Raw genomic sequence first — 13,756 nt, 5'->3', positions numbered from 1 at the left:
GTTGCAGCACGCGGGCTCTAGTTCCTCCACCAGAAATCGAACCCGGGTCCCCTGCATTGGGAGCATGGAGTCTTACCCACTGGACCACCAGGGGAATCCGCATATGTATTTATCTTTATCATATATATGTGTGATAAAAAAAAGTTTAGATTGTTTCTGAATCTCATAAGATTTATGTCTTTCTCTAGAAGTATTCTGGGACTTGTTTCACTCGACACTTTGAGGTTCATCCAAGCTGTTGCATATAGGTGTTATTTATTCATTTCATTGCTGTACCAAATTCCACCCATTTTCCTGTTGATGGGCATGTCCCTGGGTGCACTATGCAAACGTTTCTCTTGGGTATGCTCTCCTTTCCTGTCACACTACTGTTGACCAATTTCAGGTTCTTATGATCTTTTGTTAGTGCCATGGCAATAGCTGCCTAACTTATCCTTCCTCTCATTTCACCCCTCCAATCTACTCTCCATACTGCCAAAGGGTTCCATCCGGAAGTCATACTGGCTCCCCGTATTCTGGTGGAGAAAGTCAAACATGACTGCTACTCCTGGGCCTCTGTGCACCTGCCTGATGTCATTATCTTCCTGCTGTTCTCACCTCCCCACCCTGCATTCACTTGATGATTCAGCAACATTAAACCTTTATTGATTCCCCTAAATACCAAGCTACTGCATAACTCAGTTTATTGTATCTGCTACTTCTTCCTGAAACACCCTCTCCCTACTTCCTAAAGAACTCTTCTTCTCCTTAGGAGTAAATACTATCATGAATTCAGTATTTCTCATTCTCATGCCTTTTAAAAAAATTTTTATTTATTTTTATTTATTTATTATTTTTGGCTGCGTTGGGTCTTCGTTGCTGTGCGCAGGCTTTCTCTAGTTGCGGTGAGCAGGGGCTACTCTTCGTTGTGGTGCGTGGGCTTCTCTTGCTGCGGAGCACGGGCTCTAGAGCACTGGGGCTTCAGTAGATGTGGTGCGTGGGCTCAGTAGTTGTGGCTCGTGGGCTCTAGAGCGCAGACTCAGTAGTTGTGGCGCATGGGCTTAGTTGCTCCGCGGCATGTGGGATCTTCCCTGAGCAGGGCTTGAACCCGTGTCCCCTGCATTGACAGGCAGATTCTTAACCACTGCGCCACCAGGGAAGACCATGCCTTTCTTTATATGTATATTTTTACTACATATGTATGTATCCCTAACTAACATGAAGTATTGCTTTACATGATTTAAAACTTTATATAAATGTTATTATGCCTGCTGTTTATTCCCCTACAGTTTGCTTTTTTCACTCACCATTATTTTTTGATGTTAACCTCTGCTGAAATGTGAGGTTCTAATTCATTTCCTTTTACACCTCTATAACATCCATTGAATGAATGCACATGAGCTATCCGTTCTCCTATCATAAGACTATGAGCTTATTTCCCATTTTTGCTTTTACAGACAGTGTTGCTTTAACCTTCTTGGGCAGTCTCCTTGTGCACACACCTGAGAGTTTCTCTGGGGTTTAGACTTAGGAGATGCTGCTGCTTTTTAACTAGGAGGGCTCGGTAATACCCACCTCAAAGGGTGCTGTGAAAACCTATGAGGTAGTGCAAATAAAGCACAATTTCAAGCATTCAAACATTAATTCTTGCTGTTAGACTATCTCTCAAATGTATATGAAAAGCTGGGACATAAAGGGTGATAGTCTGGTGCCAGAATGATAAAGAAGTATAATACATGTGCTTCTGTAGCTCCCAGAATACCTAGCCGATTGTAAGTTTCTGCCCATGTCATGCTGTTTCTTCACCTGCAAATCTCTGCTCATGCTGCTGTGTCCTTGGGCTTGAAATGGTCTCCTCCAGTTCTGGTTCTCCCCCTCCGCACTTATCCCTGTCTGCTACTTCTCTGAAGCCTTCCCTGATTCCTCAGGCTGCCTTGAGTACCCTTTCCCCTTTCCCTCCTACATCTCTCTCACCATCTTTTATGCTTTTCCATAATCCTCTCTAAATGGTCAATGTCTTAGATATCGGGCCTACATTTTAATCATCTTTGTATCGAGGCACTGAGTATAGTACCTGGTACATGTGCTGATAAATGCATGTGGAATGAGTGAATTTAGGAATTCTTGGGAGGAAAGCAATTAGCAGCTAAGGATTTCTAAGAGCCAAAGGAAGAACGATGGAAGCAACTGTGCTGCTTGAGTAAGAACACAGGGACCAGAGAGAGTGTAAAGTTTTGTCAGTGATGTAATTATACAGGATATAATGGACTGTTCAGGAGGGAACCTGCTCCTGTCATTCTGGAATGTGAGTGCTAGGTGTGCACAAGAACTTCTTTGATCCTGTGATTATGCAATGAATGACTAAATCAGCCAGTGAATACACTTGAAAGCAGTGAGCAAACCCTGGCTTATTTAACACTGCTAGGCATTAGCTGTTATTGGTCTAAAGCAGGATTGGCAAACATCTTCTGTAAAAGGCCAGACAGTAGATATTTTTGACTTTGTGGGCCATATGGTCTTTGTTGCAAATATTCAACTCTGCTGTTGTAGTGTGAAAGCAGCCATAGAAAATATGTAAACAAGTGAGTATGGCTGTTTTCTTATACAATTTAATTTGTCATCATTGAAATTTGAACTTCATATAATTTTCATGTGTCACAAAATATTCTTTTGACTTTCCCCCCCAACCATTAAAGAAGGTACAAACCTTTCTTAGTTCACAGGCCCAAAGGAAACTTGTTGACCCCTGGCCTAAATGAATCTTAGCTCTGGGTACGAAGGAAGGTCGAATCCAATGATAAAGGGATGTTCTTTTACTGAAAAAGGCCTTAGAAAAAGATTTAAAATCTTGCAGCTCCCTTGATTTGCCACCAGATGGTGGTCCCTGCAGATGTGTGACTCAGACAGTGAGTCTTTGAACAGAAGGGATGATTGGAGTTTTTCCAGGTTGTGGTAGATCAGCCAGTGTGGTATTAACACAGGCACACAAACCGTCTCAGTGATTCAAAATGGTTACTCTAGGTTTCATTTCTCCACCTTCACACTTATTTGTACATATTCCCTGAACTGCAGCATATCCAACTGAAGGGAACACAATCATTCTCTTAAGACCTCTGAGATTATTTGCTTGAAGATCCACGACAATAATACAAATACAGAATATGGTTAAAGATTTTAGGGCTGCAATGTGAAATCTGGGAACAGAGTCTACCCAAGATGAAAGTTAACCAGTGGAGCTTATAGTAAGGGCTACTTGAAACCCATGTCTAGTCTTGTGATGTTACGCTAATAACTCTCTCCAAAACAGCCCCCAGTCCTGACCTCTTCACAGCACCTCTTTCTACCCTTTTTTTTTTTTTTTTGGCTGCACAACGCGGCATGTGGGATCTTAGTTCCCCGACCAGGGATCGAACCCGTGCCCCTACAGTGGAAGCACAGATTCTTAACCACTGGACTGCCAGGGAAGTCTAACCTTCTACCCTTAAGGTGCACGACTGGGGATCCAGCATTACCCTTGCTTAGCACATGCTGCCAACAGTTGCCCCACACCTTCTTTAGGGTATGGAAGTACTCAGTAGCCATAGTAATGTCCTTGGCATGTGTGTGTGGCCTGAGTGGGGAGGGAAATTCAGCTAAAATAGAGGTAAATGGGACCATAGTAGTCATTCTCGTCACCCCTTGTCTGGAATCTCCCAGCTCAGACCACTCTCTTGGACCAGGGGTCCTTTGACTTGAACGGTCTCATTTTTTTCTTTTCTCACCACCCTTCTTTATCCAGATACACCAAAGAAAGAGACTGGATGGTTGTTAAAATCATTAACAACGGAAAAAGTTTCCATCTCTTTGGAGCAGAAAAGGGCTCAACAGAAACATGATTGTGAGGGTCTGTGAAGCTCAAGTTTACGATCTTAACTGCTAAACCACATTGCCATAGGGTTATGTCCACTCTGGCCTCCTAGTTTGCTCTCTCAGGAAATGCAGAATGAATCTACTGCATACTGTGATGAATAATGTTGAAGAAAGGTCTCATGTCCTTCCTGAATCTTTTCTTCTCTGGCTAAACAGCCCCAGTAGAGCAATAAGAAAGCCTTTCAAAATTCTAGATGTGCTTTTCCTGATGACGAAGACCAGCAATTCTCGATGGAGGCAGTTCCGCTAGTTAGGGGGCATCTGAGAAACGTGGGGGTAACTTTTGGTTGTCACGATGATTGAGGGGTGCTACTCACGTATTGTGGGCAGGGCTAGGGCCAGCAAGAAAGGTTTGGATCCCAGTGGGGGAAAAAAAGAACTGGAGGGGGGCAGATGAGCAAAAAACGTTTACATAGGATTTGTGTTGATACGTAATATAGCAGGGCCCTGTGCTCCCTTCCCTATCACCAGCCTGATAACTAGAGCCGACACCCCCTGTCTCACTGGTCCTGGCCAGAGGTGCTGGATGTCCTGGGAAGCAAGGGACAGCCCTGTATGTTAAAGTTTCTCTGCCCATCCTATACAACTTCAAATATCCAGATGTGTATTTCACTTATGTAAAATTGTTACCAAACTCAGGTTTGGTAAAAGCTAATAATTTGAGAGGCAAGTGTCAGTAGAAAGGAAGGATACTTTAATCAGAAAAGACGGCAATCTGGGGAGAAGTTGGACTCACGTCCAGAGGCCAACTTTAAAGATTCTGCTCAGCTGTGACAGTTTTTAAAGGGGAAAAAGGGGAAGAATCTCAGTGAATCATCGAGGCAGGAGGTTGGGTTCTGCATCATTCTCCATTAGGTAGACTGGCTGACTCTTTCTTCAGATGTGATGTTGCCTGCGTGATCTACCTGCAGGATTGCTTAAGCGGGCTGTTGGGGGTAGAGAGCTAGTCATTTGTTAACTGTTTAATTCTTCATTTTTATATCTTTTTATCTAGGAAAAGAATCAACAGATTAGACAAAGCATGGTGTGCATTCAGGAGAACATAAGTCAGGAGTTACGTTAAATTGCCTAGTGATCTCATTCCTATAATTAGGTTCTTTCAAGGTTAGAGGGGAACAGAAATGGGCAAACAGGAAAGGGGCAAAAGAGCTGCTTTCAAAATCTTGTTTATAATTATCTGAGTCTAGAATTCTGTTTTATGTAATCTTAGAGCAGTTTCTGTAAAGTTTTACTCTACACTAAATTTTCCAGGAATGCAACTTCTTGTTAACTGAAGAAAGATTATACTTTCTTTCATTCAGAACTTGACTAGGAGCCATTCACCATTTCAGAAAATCATGTCACAGACAACAATGCCTTGTGTGGTATTTGTGTTCCCCAAATCAATCTACATCTTTTGCTCTCACTATCATAGTGATTCTACTTAGAGGTGCAAACATCTGACTACTTTATCATGTTTTCTAGTGTGGTTGTACTCAAGCATGTGTCTTGTGAGCACATTGACATATTTAATTTACAATGAATATATATAGTTTTATTATAATTTAACTTTCATTTTTATTTCTCCCTTATTAGTTTAGACCAGTGTCTTAGTCCATTTGAGCTGCAATAACAAAATAGCAAGACTGGGTAGTTTGTAAACAACAGAAATTTATTTCTCACGTTCCTGGAAGCTTGAAGTCTTAGATCAGGGTGGCAGCATGTTTGGCTGAAGGTTCCCTTCCAGGTCACAGGATTCTTCTTGTGGCCTCACATGGCAGAAGAGAAGGGCCTAGGGAATCTCTCTGGAGACTCTTCTATAAGGGACTACGTAATCTCATTCATGAGGGTTCCACCTTCATGATTTAAGTACCCCCCAAATGTTCCACCTATTAATACCATCACCTTTGGGGGTAAGGATTTCTACATATGAATTTGGTGGGGGACACAAACGTTCAGACTATATGAGTTAGTAATTTATGTTTTTTAAGTTTAAGAACTGATAAATTCTGTATGAATTTTATTTCAGATCAGCAAAAGGGATTTTATATAATACTATAATGAGAAACTAAGTATAATACTTTATGTGTTAGTTTCCTATTGCTGCTGTAACAAATTACTTAGTGGCATAAAATAACAAATTTACTATCTTAAAGTTTGCTGGTCAGAAGCCAGAAATGGGATTCACTGGGCTTAAATCAAGGTGTTGTCAGGGCCATGCTTCCTTTGAGGGCTCTTGGGAGAGCAGCTGTACCCCTGCCTTTTCTAGTTTCTAGAGGGTGCCAGCATTTCTCTGATCATAGCCCCTTCCTCCAATTTCAAAGCCAAGAGTATAGCATCTTCAACTGTCTCTCTGACTCTGACCCTCTTGCTTCCACTGTTACATCTCCACCTGACTCTGACCCCCCCTAACCTCCTCTTATAAGGATTCCTGTGATTCCATTGGGTTCTCTTGGACAATCTAGGGATAATCTCCCTCTCTTGAGATACTTAGTTTAATCACATTTGCAAAGTCCCTTTTGCTATGTAAAGTAACATATTCACAGGTCTAGGGAGTAGGACCTGGACCTCTTTGGGGAACCATTACTCTGTCTACCACACTTTAATAATATAATTCTTGTTGTTCTGATAAGGTTGAGACTCAGTTGAAGCTAAAGCACTGGGTTTGATGCTCCCTCTCTCTTTCTGGCTTGGGACAGGTAGATTTCTTCTTTGACCTTGGCTTGGGCTGAACCTGTTCCAGGGGTATAAGTGTCTAGAGAAGAACAACACCATCCCTACCAGGCTGAGCTGCTGGCTCCCAAGGGTGGACTCTGGCTGTTGCCAGGCAATGTGGATGCAGGCATTCATTTGAAACTAACCTGAAGAACTCCTTTTTTTTTTTTTTTAAATAAATTTATTTATTTATTTATTTTGGCTGCATTGGGTCTTCGTTGCCGTGCGCGAGCTTTCTCTAGTTGTGGCGAGCAGGGGCTACTCTTCGTCGTGGTGCGTGGGCTTCTCATTGCTGTGACTTCTCTTGTTGCGGAGCACGGGCTCTAGGCCCGCGGGCTCAGTAGTTGTGGCCCATGGGCTTAGTTGCTCCATGGCATGTGGGATCTTCCCGGACCAGGGCTTGAACCCGTGTCCCCTGCATTGGCAGGAGGGTTCTTAACTGCTGCGCCACCAGGGAAGCCCAGAACTCCTTTTTTTTTTTTTTTTTTTTAATATTTATTTTATTTATTTATGGCTGTGTTGGGTCTTCGTTTCTGTGCGAGGGCTTTCTCTAGTTGCGGCAAGTGGGGGCCACTCTTCATCGCGGTGCGCGGGCCTCTCACTATCGCGGCCTCTCTTGTTGCGGAGCACAGGCTCCAGACGCGCAGGCTCAGTAGCTGTGGCTCACGGGCCTAGTTGCTCCGCGGCATGTGGGATCCTCCCAGACCAGGGCTTGAACCCGTGTCCCCTGCATTGGCAGGCAGACTCTCAACCACGGCGCCACCAGGGAAGCCCAGAACTCCTTTTTAATCATTTTTTTTCCCTGAGAGCATGTGATGTTTACTTTTGGGGGCACCCCGTTTTAAAGGTCTTAACGTGTTTTGCTCTTTCGGATACATCAGAAGTCACTGAGTTATTCTCTGGTTCCAGGGGCTATGTGTTATGACCTAAAAATTGGGATACATGGTCTGACAGAGGATTCTGCTCCTGTTTCCAAGAGTCAAAGAAGTTTCAGGAGATGCAATTTGGTTAAAGACACATTAGAATTTCTAGCATATCTTGATGTTTGGGGAAGATAACGTGACAGAATAAATAAAATCAATTTGCTATAATTTAATAAGTTCTGTACTAAGTACCAAGTGCTGTGCTATGTCCTTTGTATATATTATCTCGTTTACCAGTGAGGTAGAAATTATCACTCTTGTTTTACAGGTACTATCTCAAAGTTGTCCTAGTAGGCTCAAAAGTCAAACACAGATCTATCTGACTCAGAAGCCAGTGCTTGTAAACGACTACACTCACAGAAACCCGGAGCACAGAAATCTGTAAACAGATGCATCCCTGAAACTAAAAATATTACCTTGAAGATAAGCCATAGCTCCAGATCTGCAAATGTCTTTCTTTTCAACATCAGTGAGAGCTGCCTGGAGATCAAGATGAGTAGCATTTAGTTCAATAGAGATTTTAGAATAATCCTTCCAATGTCCTCATTCCTGGGAAAGAAGAAGGTATTGGTATTTTTCTGGCAGCAGACACCCATTTAAGAGAGATTTGATAGAATGATAGACACGAGGGTTTTCATTTTCAAGGCCTACCTCCTCTCATAATACAACCTGAGTAATACATCATCAGGGAACGCTCAGACCTCCATGCCCCAGGTAGGGATGTTGTGGGAGCCCCAGGTAATACTGGAGAAGAGGGATGTCCCTTGGAGCCTAAATAGTACTGTTATATACATGGCAAAGGGGTCAATTTAGCATCTGTTGCTTCCTGCCAACAATCTACCCGTGGGGGAGGGAGTAGGGAAACAAGGCGCCCATCTCACTTGAGAAAGTCCAAGCCTGACAGCTGAAGGGTCCCAGAGCAGCAAACATCACCTCGCCTCTTCTCTTGGACCATTTCAGCTGTCTGCTTTGGATTGACAGAGGCATCTGGCTGCTAAAAATACCCTACTGACCAAGTGCTGCCTATTCCAAATACAGCTGAGCATGACTGCAATCCAGGACTTAACTACTCCTTGCAAAGGAACTTTTCAAAAGTTTTCAGGCCCGATTTGAGAAGCACACCAGCCCATGGTCATTTTCTACTTTGTCAGCTTTGCTGGGCCGTGAATGGGACCCTTCCCAGGTCACCGTCCTCTGGCCTGGCCCATCCCCGTCTCCAGGAAAAGAGGCAGAGGGGGAGTGAGGCCCCAGTGGCTGAGAGGGGGTAGGGAAGGGGAGGTACCTGTCCATTTATAGTCTTGCTGTTGGGATGCTGAAGGTGCTGAAATAGCAGCGAGGACAAGGGACTTGGCTCAGTGTTAAATATCTGCTGAGCTGCCCGAAGGTTCTGAGATGACAATAGGGGGAATGGAGAACGTGGAGGTCTTCACTTCTGAGGGCAAAGGCAGGGGTCTGAAGGCCACTAAGGAGTTCTGGGCTGCTGACGTCATCTTTGCCGAGCGGGCTTATTCCGCAGTGGTCTTTGACAGGTACGGAATGTGGGTTGTTGCCTTCTTTTCTCCCATTGGTTTGGCCGGTGCCACATTCTCGAATACTTTGCTCTCAAAATCAGCAGGGAAAGGGATACGATCCATGTGACCATTGATAACGCAGGGCACTCGGACAGCTAAGTGTTTGCTGGCATGACTGTTTCTGCAAAGAGTCATGGCCAATGGGATTTGCTCTGGTGCCCAGGAGGGTTGCAAAGGTGAGCAAAGGCTTTGGGGCACGCTCTCAGAAAACCAGTGAACTTGGCTGAGTGGGAGTGCTGTGTGTGGAGAGGGTGGAGGGACAGGGAGTGGAGAGGTGGGTGTGTTGCCCTAGGAAATGTTCTCGTATGGAAGGCTCCATGTTTTTAGCTTCTGAGGTGTAATAAATATATTAGAGGATTAAGTAATTTTTTAAGTACCTTTAAAAAAAGTAATTGTAAAGACACAAGTAACTCTGGAATCCACTTACCTTTAAAAATTAGAATATCTCCAATGAACTGGAATCCCCTTTCTCCTTTCCCACCCCATGTCCCAGCCCCCTCTGTCTTTCCTCAGAGGTAACCCTTGTTATGATTTTAATGTGTTTCCTTCTAGAATGTTCTTGTACTATTACATATATCTCTCTATATCTATCTATCTATCTATCTATCTATCTATCTATCTATCTATCTATATCTATCTATGTACCTGCCTGCCTATGTATATCTGTACTTATCAAGAAGTATAGCTGTAGTTTGTCTGTTTTTTCTTTTTAACAGAAATGGTGTCATACTTCTTTTTTTTTTTTTTTTCTGGCTGCGCCATGTAGCTTGGGGGACCTCAGGTCCCCGACCTGGGGTTGAACCTGGGCCATGGCAGTGAAAGCCTGGAATGTTACCCACTAGGCCATCAGAGAACTCCCAATGGTATCATACTTTAGATGTCATTCTGGAACTTTCTCTTTTCACTCAACAACATGTTTTGATATATATCCTTATGGGAATTATAAGTCTATAGCCACTTCTTTTAAATCCTCAAAGATCTGTGTCTTTCCTGCCCACATGTGGATCTATCCATGTTGACACATATGCTATATGGACTGCTGTGGATTTTAACTGCTGTGGATTTTCTACCCTATGAATATATGAACTTTTGAAAATCTATTCCCCTATTGAGAGACATTTGGTGGTTTCCAGTTTTTCATAAAAACAAACATTTCTGTGATCAAAATCCTTGACCATGTCCACTTGTATACATGTGTGATTATTCTCTAGGATAAATGGCTAGAAGAGGAATCACTGTGCCATAGGGTGTGCTGTTTTCCATTTTAATAGGATCTCCAAAGTGGCTCTATTAAATTACATCCCCATTTCCCCACAATCCTGTCCATACTTGACCACTAAACTTTTAAAGTAGTACTAAATCTTTCTTTATTAACAAAACCCTGCACTGTGATAAAATTATGACAGTATTCTCTGAGCCCCAGAACTTGGGTGACCTGCCTGACGTTGAAGTGGTCTGAATTAAGACGGCCTCTGATAATCTAGGCTTTGTGGTTGGCTCACTGTATGACCATCCTGAGACTAGGCACGGCTTTTCAGAGATAATTTGAGTAGCATTCAAATTCTCATTTCTTCCAGCTTACCAAGACCTTCAGGGAAAAGGCAGTGAACAGAGTATACAGCTAGCTACAGCTGAAGAATTTAGGGGGGCTGAGATGACAGTAATACCTCTTCAAGGAGCGTGTGTCTTTATTTACTTGTGTGTGTGTGTAGGGGGCAGTTGAGGAGTCAGTTGGATTCAGAATTCAGACATAAAAAGCTAGAAACACAGGAACTCTGAACAATGATCTTGTTACTATTGCTGAGTTGCCACCTTACCTTTTATGGAACACCTCTGTGGGTGTCTCCAATTCCCTAAAAGCCAATATAGCCAATCACGTTTCGTTTTCAAGAGCGTTTGGAATTGAGCAGGTTTTCCTTCCATTACAAGAGTAAAACTTAGGAAGAAAAAAAATGTATTTTCACATGAAGCTAACATTAACATTGTTGTCTATTTCCTTCCAGCTTATTTTAAAACATAGGTTTCATTTGTACTATTAGCTGGGATCTTATAAACTACCATGGCTTTTCATTTAATGATTTAAGTACCTTCTGTGTTACTATACTCTCTTCATAAACATAGTATTTAACGGCTGCATGCTTTTTGACCACTCCTTTATAACTGGACATTTAAGTTGTTTACCTGTTTTTCTTACTATAAAGAATTCATCATTCATTTGAAGTAATAACTATAAAAAACTTTAGTGTATGTTGTGGATAAAATGCTAATAAAATCTTATTGTTACAACAGTAATAAAAATTAGGATGATTGGAGTAAGCAATCTTTAAAATGATTAAAAACAATTTAAAAGACTGTTTTAAAAAGTGATTTACCCAGCACACCTGAAATTAACACAACATTGTTAATCAACTATATTTCAATAAAAAAGAAAGAAATATAGAAATTCAAATTACGGTTTCACAATTTTAAAAAAAGGGATATACTCAAACTCATCACTGCACAGATGAGGGAACTGCTTGGGTGCACCTGAGACAGCCCAGAGAGGCATCAGAGGAAAGCTTTGCTCATCCTGTCTTCACTCCAATTTTAGGCTCTTGTTGAGCCTCAGCCACTGTAGAGGAGAAACCTGACTGGACAGGTAGGACCAGGTGACCCACAAAAGTCACTCTATAAAAGAGGCACCTTCTAATCCATGTTATTGCAAGCCAGGCTTTCTGCCTTACCCTCCAAACACAAACATGAAGAAAGATTTTATCTTTAGTTGAGTACTGCATTAAATGAAAATCTCTTCTTGCAAATGATACATGACATGTACATGCATGTATATATGTATGTTATGAAGCATTACAACAAATGAACCCCTGTGAAACCACCATCCTACTTAACTAGAACATTCTAATACATGCATCTTTCCTATCTTTCCCTATCCTGTCTCATACTTGTTGCAAAGGTAACTACAGCAGTATCCTGAATTTTGTGTTATTTATTCCCCTGCCTTTTGAATGATAGTTTTATCACATATGTACATAGTCCTAAACAATATATACTTTAGTTTTTATAGTTTATTTTTCATCTTTTCTATATAGCTTTTTTTTTTAAGATTTAATTTTATTGATTTTTGGCTGTGTTGGGTCTTCGTTGCTGCGTGCAGCCTTTCTCTAGTTGTGGCGAGCGTGGGCTACTCTTCATTGCGGTGCGCGGGCTTCTCTTGTCGTGGAGCACGGGGTCTAGGCACACAGGCTTCGGTAGTTAGCATGCGGGCTCAGTAGTTGTGGCTTGCAGGCTCTAGAACACAGGCTCAGTAGTCATGGTGCACGGGCTTAGTTGCTCCTCGGCATGTGGGATCTTCCCTGACCAGGGACTGAACCCGTGTCCCCTGCATTGGCAGACGGATTCCTATCCACTATTTATCATCTTTTAAACCATGGTATAATGTTATATGTGGTTTTATGCCTCTTGCTTCTTTCACTCGAATGTAGTTCTATTATTCCTCCATATGGTTTTGTGTTACTAATAAAATGAATAAGCTCTGTGTGTGTAGGTACCACAATTTATTTTTCCATTCTCCTGCAAGTGGTTGCTATGGACATTTTTGTTTGTATCTTTTGGTGAACAGGTACATGAGGTGAGTATCCTAGGAGTGGAATTACTGGTTCATAATGTATGCGATATTCAGCTTTAAAATATAATGCTGCACTGTGTCATGCTGACTTGCAAGTTGAATTGCGTCTTTGCTAGAATAGACTGGGCTTAGCATTAAGAGCACAATCCAGGCCTTTATAATATAGTTCTTAGTCTGGTTAGGATCTCTTTAATTTTGCTTGTTGGAAAAACAGCTGATCTGCTTAAACATAAAGGAGCAAGAATAAAACAGAGATAATCCTTTCAGACCTGGCAAATGTGTAGCACTTGGGCTACCATGATCCCTGGCAGACATGGCTAATCAATCAGGCAACTCCTTTCCCCTGAACTCCAACTTGGCCTCAGAGTTCTTCCTAGCAGGGTACTCCAGGGAGCCACTGCTGATCAACCAAAACTGGTATTTAAAAGGAAGCCTATTTGCCATCCCTTTTAGGTATTTTGGGTTGGGTGCTGGAAAGGGATGAAGGCGAAGTAGGTGGGTAAGGTCGATTTACCAAGGAGTTGTTTTTCATGGATTTGGTCTTTCAAAATGGATGAGACCCCAGGGGTGGTGAAGGAGCTGTTCAAGGTTTCTCTCTGCCCTTCTAGCTCTGTACTTTGAGGGTTTCCAGTTCTAGGGAGGACAGAGAATAGGAGCTCCATGATTCCTTAGCCTGAGTGATCCTGCTTATTTCTGCATGAGGCGGGGCTAATCTGGAAATTCATTATGCTCTCTTGTATAGATTTTTTAAAAACTTATTTTAGAAAATATAGGAAAACCAAAGTAAGAAAATAAAAATTCTCTGCAACCTTAGCATTTACAGAAAACTACTGTTAACCTTCTGGTATATATCATTACAACTTTTTTTTTCTTTAAAAATTGAGGTATAATTGGCTTCTTACAATTCTTTTATGCAAATATGATACATATAAAATATTTTCTCGATCCCAGAGATTTGTAGGTGGATCGTGGTGGTGGGAGAAACACTGTATTAAATGTATACCTTGATCATAAAATGCTTCCCTAAATTCAAGATACTAAAATATTTGGGGGAGGTT

The 13,756-nt window shown here is 42.1% G+C and overlaps 1 protein-coding gene and 1 long non-coding RNA gene across 5 annotated transcripts in view; one reads left to right on the top strand and one right to left on the bottom strand.

Annotated features, from left to right (window-relative positions):
• Nucleotides 1–12: 12 nt before the first annotated feature.
• Nucleotides 13–8,651, bottom strand: LOC309612325. 3 transcript variants are annotated; one of them, XR_014235089.1, is made up of 3 exons: nucleotides 8,157–8,651; nucleotides 7,922–8,054; nucleotides 13–7,508 (listed from the first exon to the last, which is right to left on the bottom strand). It is a non-coding gene; the product is annotated as an uncharacterized lncRNA (long non-coding RNA). The 3 variants fall into 3 exon arrangements; XR_014235090.1 differs by having other exon boundaries at nucleotides 13–4,878; XR_014235091.1 differs by having other exon boundaries at nucleotides 13–4,814.
• Nucleotides 8,652–8,784: 133 nt separating this feature from the next.
• The window catches only part of SMYD1 (SET and MYND domain containing 1), a 39,300-nt gene continuing 34,328 nt past the window's right edge, over nucleotides 8,785–13,756 (top strand). The window contains exon 1 of one of the 2 annotated variants that reach the window (XM_082357867.1): nucleotides 8,785–9,034. In XM_082357867.1, coding sequence (XP_082213993.1) covers nucleotides 8,898–9,034 — 137 coding nt within the window. In that variant the 5' untranslated portion in view covers nucleotides 8,785–8,897. The remainder of the gene's footprint in view (nucleotides 9,035–13,756) is intronic. The other variant, XM_082357868.1, reaches the window with a different exon arrangement.

The sequence above is a fragment of the Balaenoptera borealis genome (assembly GCF_965194805.1).
Source record: "Balaenoptera borealis genome assembly, chromosome: 15".
Classification (NCBI taxonomy): Eukaryota; Metazoa; Chordata; class Mammalia; order Artiodactyla; family Balaenopteridae; genus Balaenoptera; species Balaenoptera borealis.
Note: the sequence above shows the minus strand (reverse complement) of the source record. Positions and strands in the feature narration are given on the sequence as shown.